General features: G+C 41.6%; 1 protein-coding gene across 4 annotated transcripts in view; it reads left to right on the top strand.

The window, feature by feature from the left end:
- Positions 1-4,290: 4,290 nt before the first annotated feature.
- LOC115131716 (mediator of RNA polymerase II transcription subunit 30-like) overlaps positions 4,291-9,148 on the top strand; it is a 93,079-nt gene continuing 88,221 nt past the window's right edge. For 2 of the 4 annotated variants that reach the window (XM_029663657.2, XM_029663654.2), the window contains exons 1-2: positions 4,291-4,372; positions 7,652-7,873. In XM_029663657.2, the coding sequence (XP_029519517.1) occupies positions 7,721-7,873 (153 nt within the window). In that variant the 5' untranslated portion in view covers positions 4,291-4,372; positions 7,652-7,720. Of the gene's footprint in view, positions 4,633-7,651; positions 7,874-9,148 lie in introns of all 4 variants that reach the window. The other 2 variants (XM_029663656.2, XM_065020527.1) reach the window with 2 other exon arrangements.

Here is a 9,148-nt window from a genome sequence, read left to right as displayed (position 1 = left end):
TTTTCTTTCTGTAAGCTGTTTAACAAACTATAGTGGACTAACATTGGAATTTGAGTTGATCCCAAGGTAATATATACAAGACTGTATATACACAAATTGAAGCAACTACATATTTAGCCATGGAGCACGTTCTGATTGGCCAGTGAGGGGTCAAGCCTCAACACACCCACAACTTATTTATTCATCAAATCCCAGCCCTTTGGAGCCACCGCCAGCAACTGCGCAGATAATTGTGGTTGTAAAAATAGCAAAAATATTTTGGACACACCCTCGAACCTATAGCGCTACTGCCAACGCTTAGATTGACGATTGCGTTAGGTTTGTTAAGATAGAGCCCTTAGAGTTAATTTCCCGCAATTCTACACATTCTGCCATGGGGTGTAGAGAAGATTTAGCAATTTTATAACAAATTTCTTGCCATTCTACTCATTTTGTCAAGGGGTGGAGAGGAAATGTAGCAGTTTTACAGCGACACATTTTGGCATAGGTTGGAGAGTTTTTAATAATTTGACCATGATTACAAGTTTAGATCATTTACCCCCCCCCAATTGACTCAACAACCAAAAACACATATCTAAATTGACATTTCTTAATGAACCAAGAAAATCAATAAGTTATTTGGGGTTGTTTATCAAAGATAGCTGGCTAACTCACTGATCCTGCTTTGTATTTGACCCCTTTTGTTGTGTGGTTAGTTTGTTTATCTCTGAAAGCTGAGGTGGTCATTCTATAGTCACAAGAAAGTGCCTCTGTGCCAACATTCCCAAATAAGTAAAGATTGAAGAGATCAGGGATGGGGTGCCATAGCTGATCACAGGCTTGAAAGTGTTGCACCATGAATTATATTTAAATATGTTTTTGTCTTACTGTAAGTCCACATATTAAAATGTAATTTGAGTGCTTAATGGTTTAAGTGTCTATATTGAAATGCTGGTCACTGTATCGTTTAAAGAACATTAGATGAAACCGCACGGTGTTAGATGCTAATAATTAAGAGAACAAAACCGTCTTTATATTTAAAATGCTGATTTGAATAAAATCTACTGTTGTCAATAATCATGTTTGCCCTTTTGCCTTCTGCTATAGTTCCTGATCAGCAACACAGCACTCAGTGGATCCATTGTCTCTTTGCACACCTTGATCCCTTTTCATTTCCCTGTCCCCTCCTCGACCTTCAGCCAGTCTGGTGCAGCTGTAGGCCGTCAATGCAATGGATCAGCCATCTTGGGTCTCAAGGGTCCCTTAGTGTTACTGACCCAGTATCATATACACATCTCTGGTTTGGCCTCACCCTCCCTTAAAGGGAGACTTCAATCAGTCTGTCGAAAATCAGACCCTGATAACATGAATTGATCAAATGTACACAGGGGGAAGGTTCAGTTTGTGTACTGAAAGCTATTAGGGGGTATTTGAAACATGTAGAATAAGTCAATTAAGGAAGGGAGAGTCAGTGATTAAGTATGCATTTTCTTTTTGAGGTCTTTGTTGTTTTTTTAAGGCCAAGTTATTTTGTGTAATTATGATTTCACAGCTAACTTGTTTTGTTGTAGCAAACCATTTCAGCAAGGCTATCACAAGCTCTCTAGAATGTGTGAGTGGATCAACATTTAACCTCTGCATTTGCACTCCACTCTGTGGGCTGTGTGAGCATGACTCGGCAGATTAGAGCAGCGTGTGTGTGTTTAACCTCTGCATTTGCACTCCACTCTGTGGGCTGTGTGAGCATGACTCGGCAGATTAGAGCAGCGTGTGTGTGTTTAACATCTGCATTTGCACTCCACTCTGTGGGCTGTGTGAGCATGACTCGGCAGATTAGAGCAGCGTGTGTGTGTTTAACATCTGATTGATGGATTGTGTTTCCCTGAAATCAGCTGACCCCTGGCAGTATCCCATCTCCTGTGCACCCCATCCTCTTTGCACCCTGCTTTTGTCTGCTCTACATTACTCTCTCTCACACACACACACACACACACACACACTCTTTGCACCCCACTCTACTCAGCTCACACACACACAGAGAAAGTTAAGCCCTTTATCCAACTGCTGCTCTGGCAGTCACTGTTGGGCTGAAATTCGCACAGGATTCCACATGAGGCAGAGGGGCACAGAACCGTGCAATTTAGCCCTACTCCTATATTATCTCTATCCTTCTCTGTAGCTTGGTCCATTCTCTCTTTTAATCCTCTTCAACGTGAGACACTGTCCTGGTTGAAGTGGGAGAGCAGACTATTGTGCACGGTGCCCCTCCCGAACCTAACCCTGGAGAAACAAGATCAGAGTGTTTTTAATTAAAGCACGAGACGGCTGAGTATGGTAGATAATCCGATTTAGCCTGATATCCCTCAGCAGTCATTATATGGTTCACGTTTCCTCTCCTCTCACTGGGTGTTTTCCCTTCCAACACTCTGGGGCCTTCAATCTGGCCATTGTTGAGGCTCTCTGCTTGTTTGGTGTAGGTGATATGGTCCAATACTGTACTGTACACCCTGAAATCACACCAAGGTCATCAATGTCAGCCTATCTTATATTTAAGAAGTTTCTAAGTGGTTAGAATATGTGTCACAGAGCAAATCTCTCTTCTTAAATATAGTAGCCTATTTATTAAATGTTTGTATAATTCATGGTAATTGAACAGTATTTGAGAACACTTCTCTATCAACTATGTGCTTTATCTGTCTGTGCTTGAGGGTGTTAAGGTAAGGTATGGTCATTGGAAACATATGTTAAGTATAGATTCTGTATCAGATGTGAAATTTGTCTTCATCTTTATGGACTTTGAATATTCATAGGTTTGTTATAAAATACTTAAACACTACAGGCACGACACAACAGAACCAGAATTGTGTCTACATATTTTGTGCAAATGCCTCAAAATAGAGCCACGTGTCACACCAAGCCTCAGTTATTCAATATTCATATGTGGGAAACAAATGATAACCTAAGAAATTAGGATCGAACAACCTGTGACGAGCCAGATTGTAACTCATTCATCGTGGTGAAGTAAACGGCACTCTTTTTCGCAAATTAAGAAGTTGTCAGCAGCCAAGTGAACTGACATGGCGTTTCTGTGCCCGTTTCTGTTTCAGTAGCTTACACAGAGAGCTTTAGAGAGAAGAAAATAAAACCTGTCTCAAGGTTTACAATTACCCAACCTCAGCCTCCTTCACTAGATAAATTGACATTTAAATCCATCCTGTAGCCGTATAACCCCACATTTGAAGGAATAATGGAAATTAAGTAACAGGCATTATTTTCAAACTTCAGCTTCACTCAAGCCTGAAGCCTGAAGAAGCCTTTCATTTTTTCAATAAAACCCTCTCTTATTCTCCTTGTCACTCAGAGCAGCAATTTAGCACGGCAGGGCGCACAGGATGAGTAAGTATCTATTTCAGGCACATCTTGTGTTTGATACTTTAATTTAAATAAAGATAACCCGTAACAGATTGCTTTGTGAGCTATGAATGGAAACCTAGCAGAGAATTATAGTTTTTGTCCATTCTACCATTAATAACATAGGATTAGGGGCTCACACAAGTTTGAATGGTGTTTTTTTTTATACAAAGAGGAAGATTATGATGACACATGACACGTTAGGGATGATCCCAGCTAAATCGTATACAAATACAGTAAGTCACTTCACCAAAAAGTTAAAATAGATAAATTACACAGGGCAGTGTTGATCGCAGAATGACCACCAGGTGTCGCTTTTATACAGGTGAACTTGCAGTGGAGCTCTGCTCTACCGTAACATCATTAGTGGGGTATTAAACACCTATATTTGATATACATACCGTATCTGCTGTAAGATAATGCTAATGCATTTTTTTTGTATTAGAGTTGGTGTTTTTTCATAGTCATCAATATATTTCAGTGCAATCAATGGCAGCAACAATAATCCACATTTTAAAGCTGGAATCCTTAATTGAAACAATAACAAAGTCACCTCACATGTGTTTTGATAGAAAGCTGATGGATATGGGCCTTGTATTTTAGAGCTCTGTTTGCAAGGACTGACCATCCATGATCTCAAAAGTACAGTTTTAACCATGTTTTGAGGCTATACAGTGTTTGTTTACAAACATTGGAGTATAACAAGCGTATTATATTTTGGGTTATGATGGGGTACGATAGGGTACGACAGTTAAACTAAGCTCATTAGGCATGTATAAGTTACAGTCTTCAAGAACCAATGGGTATGAGTAATGTTGCTAGCAACCAAAGAGTAAAGCTTTAATAAACGCTCATATTTCATGCTTTACGGTTAAGATACTCAATGTAAGGTCTCGCGATGTTTGACACTTTCGATATCCTGAAGAAAAGGAACTTGACACACATGTCAACAAACAATATACATTAATACTAGCTAGCACAGGTAAGTTTACGTATTGCGTTTTTAGTCAGTTGGACAATATGAAAAGCGCCAAAGTCAACTTTTTGTTTTGTATAGCAAGAGGACAAATTCATGTTAAAGCTATTTGAAATAACTCTCGTCTCGTTTGCTAACAGCTTGCTGTCTGTAGCCAGCAACGTTAGCCATCCAACTAAATAAACCGTTATTACGTCAACTGTGGCGTGTGAAGTTGGGGTGCAACGTTGCAGATACAATGCATAGAGCTGTCCGTTTACACTGATGTAAGTGTCCATGCCTTCCAGAAATGTACTGTATACAGTTAATTTGCCAGGCTATTCTAGTGCGTGTGAATTGCTATGTTATTGAAGGGTGGAGCCTTTTTATATATTTTTTTACAAAGGCTTCAAAAACACCGAAATACGTCCTTTTAGAAATGGCAAATCTCTCGGTATAGTGATCCGGGGCTTTAGATGTTGTGCACATGAAATGATGTCCTTCCGAACTTTATCTGCAACGTTATATTCCCTTTTGTGCGACTCGAGCCGTTTCCCCGGTCACTATACGGAGAGCGTAGCCATTTCTAAAAAGACGTAACGTTAGTGTTTGAGCCGTGGTTATTATTATTATTTTTTTAAATAGAGATTTGGTTTTAAAAACCAGAACGTGTCATTCAACTTCAGTTGCACCTTCTGCAGTAGCTGCACCTTGATTGTTATTATTCATATCATCATGACTTACAGTTCACTAGAGCCTCAGCTTGTAGACTATGCCATGCATAGACCAATGGTCACTAGAAAAAAAAAGTGATGGGTCTCTTCTACCCCTACCCAAGTTTGCACGTGGAAAGGAGGAGGCTGATCCGTACTCTGATAGCGGAGTCTACTGGCCCTTTGCTATTTTCCCCATGTGCGAAGAAAAGTTGTTGCGCCCTACCTTCAGCACCATGGGGAGTAGCAAAGACGAGGCACAGACAGCAACTGGGGCCTCCCCCTGAGGAATGAACTTGGCAGTGTCAAAGAGGCTGCCTCAAAGCCCGAGGGCTGCAAGGCTTAGACTGACAAAGTTCTCAGCCTGGAAGAGGTTTCACAGCTACCTGAGTAAGGTGAGATCTTCAGTGAACCTCCAGGGTGGAGGCCTGGGAAAACTGTTGCCTGCCTAAATTTCAATAAAAATAAATAATAATTTTAATGACCGCTCCTGTGTTTCTTTTACCTTAGTTAAGATAAGAAATAAATAGATATACAGTAACTTTGGGAAAGTATTCAGACCCCTTCACTTTTTTCACATTTTGTTATGTTAAAACCTTATTAAAAATGGGTTAAAAACAATTAAAATCCTCAGCAATCTACACACTACCCCATAATGACAAAGTGAAAATGTAGAAAAAATAAAAGTATTTAGACCCTTTTCTATGCTCAGGTGCATCCCGTTTCCATTGTTCTTCCTTGATGTTTCTACAACTTGATTGGAGTCCACCTGTGGTAAATTCAACTGATTGGACATGATTTGGAAAGGCACACACCTGTCTATATAGGTCCCACAATTGACAGTGTATGCCAGGGCCAAAACCAAGCCCGAGGTGGAAGGAATTGTCCGTAGAGCGCCGAGACGAGATTGTGTCAAGACACAGATCTAGGGAAGGGTACCAAAAAATATCTGCAGCATTGAAGGTTCCCAAGATTAGTGTAGTGTAGTGTCGTGGTGTGTATTTTGTCCTATATTTGTATTTTAGTTTTTTAATCCCAGCCCCTGTCCCCCCAGGAAGTCTTACCTTCTGGTAGGCCATAATTGAAAATAAGAATTTGTTCTTAACTGACTTGCCTAGTTAAATAAAGGTAAAATAAATAACCACAGTGGGCTCCATTCTTCAATGAAAGAAGTTTGGTACCACCAAGACAATTCTTAGAGCTGGCCGCCTGAGCAAATCGGGAGAATGGCCTTGGTCACTCTGACAGAGCTCTAGAGTTCCTCTGTGGAGATGGGAGAACCTTCCAGAAGGACAACCATCTCTGCAGCACTCCACCAATCAGGCCTTTATGGTAAAGTGGCCAGATGGAATGACAGCCCGCTTGTAGTTTGCCAAAAGCCACCTTAAGTCTCTCAGACCATGATGAAACCAAGATTGAACTCTTTAGGCTGATTGCCAAGCATCACTTCTGGAGGAAACCTAGCACCATCCCTGCGGTGAAGCATAGTGGTGGTGGCAGCATCATGCTGTGGGGATGTTTTTGAGTGGCAGGGACTGGGAGACTTGTCAGGATTGAGCCAAAGATGAACAGAGCAAAGTACAGAGAGATCTTTGATGAAAACCTGCTCCAGAGCGCTCAGGACCTCAGACTAGGGCGAAGGTTCACCTTCCAACAGGACAATGACACTAAGCACACAGCCAAGAAAATGCAGGAGTGGCTTTGGGACAAGTCTCAATGTCCTTGAGTGACCCAGCTTGAGCCCAGACTTGAACCCAGTCGAACATCTCGGGAGAGACCCTAAAATAGCTGTGCAGCACCACTCTCCATCCAACCTGTTAGAGCTTGAGAGGATCTGCAGAGAAGAATGGGAGAAACTCTCCAAATACAGGTGTGCCAAGCTTGTAGCGTCAACCAAAAAGACTCCAGGCTGCAATCGCTGCCGAAAGTGCCTCAAAGTACTGAGTAGGGGTCTGAAAACTTATGTAAATGTGATATTTCAGTTTTTTCCAAAAATGTCTAAAATCCTGTTTTTCTTTGTCATTATTGGGTATTGTGTGTAGATCGATGAGGAAATAAAACACATTTAATCCATTTTAGAGTAAGGCTGTAACCTACCAAAATATGGAAAATGTCAAGGGGTCTGACTACTTTCCAAAGGCACTGTAGATAGGTAAGTTCTAGGGTTTCAGCAGGTGATCACACACAAACCATTAACTTACACACAAAAAATCATAAGGAAAAATCAAAGAGACCGAGATGCAAAAATATTTCTAGTTTAGTTCCATACATAAAAATAAAATCAATTTTGTTTAGCACATTATTTCACTCTATACTGCCACTTTTTTTCCCCTTTGAGTATGGAACGGGCTGATGGACTAAAGGGTTAAGGGGAAGCTTGGAGATAAATAGCTTGCAATTATTTTTGGATAAATGAATTAATTATTGTCCCATAAGGAAATTTGTCTGGCAACAATAGTTTATTTATTTATATATTCATTAATTCATCAACTCATCATTGGGAATGTATCAAGAAATTAACCAGTCTGTTTCTTTTTCCCTGTCTCTCTCCCCAACCCTTCCCTTTTCCATCCTTCCAATATCATACGACCAGGCATGCCAAGGTGTGCCAGTGTAGAATAAGCTGACCCATCACTGCACCTACAGGTCCTCTGCTGTCCACATGACCACCCCTCCCATGGTGGCGTTCGCTGGGCAGCAGGCTCAGGCTGCCCGTGATGTCAACACGGCGTCGCTCTGTCGCATCGGCCAGGAGACGGTGCAGGATATTGTCTTACGCACCATGGAGATCTTCCAGCTGTTGAGGAACATGCAGGTGAGTGTTTGTGACTTTTTGTAATGGGGCGGTGTAAAAGCTGAATGAACTTCATGGGTTGCCTTTGATTATGGATGGTGCTGGTCTGTCAACCACCTTTATTACACGCAAAGCATTCAGCCTTATTTGACCTCAAACCGACAGCACAACATTGATTGTCCCCCACGACATGTATTGTCCCTCTGTTTTATGATGAAAATGGATGGATATGGGCCTACGAGCAGAAAGCTAGGCCAACTAAGCCAGCTTTTATTATTGCCCTAGAAAGGCATGTCTCCCGAGTGGCGCAGTGGTCTAAGGCACTGCATTTCAGTGCTAGAGGCGTCACTACAGACCCTGGTTCGATTCCAGGCTGTATCACAACCGGCTGTGATTGGGAGTCCCATAGGGCGGCGCACAATTGGCCAAGCGTCGTTAGGGTTTGGCCGAGGTAGGCAGTCATTGTAAATCAGAATTTGTTCTTAACTGACTTCAAATCAAATTTTATTTGTCACATACACATGGTTAACAGATGTTAGTGCGAGTGTAGCGAAATGCTTGTGCTTCTAGTTCCGACAATGCAGTAATAACCAACAAGTAATCTAGCTAACAATTCCAAAACTACTACCTTCTAGACACAAGTGTAAGGGGATAAAGAATATGTACATAAAGATATATGAATGAGTGATGGTACAGAGCGGCGTAGGCAAGATACAGTAGATGGTATTGAGTGCAGTATATACATATGAGATGAGTATGTAAACAAAGTGGCATAGTTAAAGTGGCTAGTGATACATGTATTACATAAGGATGCAGTAGATGATAGAGTACAGTATATACGTATACATATGTGATGAATAATGTAGGGTATGTAAACATTATATTAGGTAGCATTGTTTAAAGTGGCTAGTGATATATTTTACATCATTTCCCATTATTAAAGTGGCTGGAGTTGAGTCAGTGTGTTGGCAGCAGCCACTCAATGTTAGTGGTGGCTGTTTAACAGTCTGATGGCCTTGAGATAGAAGCTGTTTTTCAGTCTCTCAGTCCCAGCTTTGATGCACCTGTACTGACCTCGCCTTCTGGATGATAGCGGGGTAAACAGGCAGTGGCTTGGGTGGTTGCTGTCCTTGATGATCTTTATGGCCTTCCTGTGACATCGGGTGGTGTAGGTGTCCTGGAGGGCAGGTAGTTTTCCCCCGGTGATGCGTTGTGCAGACCTCACTACCCTCTGGAGAGCCTTACGGTTGTGGGCAGAGCAGTTGCCGTACCAGGCGGTGATACAGCCCGACAGGA

This window comes from Oncorhynchus nerka, linkage group LG7 (assembly GCF_034236695.1).
Source record: "Oncorhynchus nerka isolate Pitt River linkage group LG7, Oner_Uvic_2.0, whole genome shotgun sequence".
NCBI lineage: Eukaryota > Metazoa > Chordata > Actinopteri > Salmoniformes > Salmonidae > Oncorhynchus > Oncorhynchus nerka.
The sequence above is the reverse complement of the archived record's forward strand: the minus strand, read 5'-3'. Positions and strand labels throughout refer to the sequence as shown.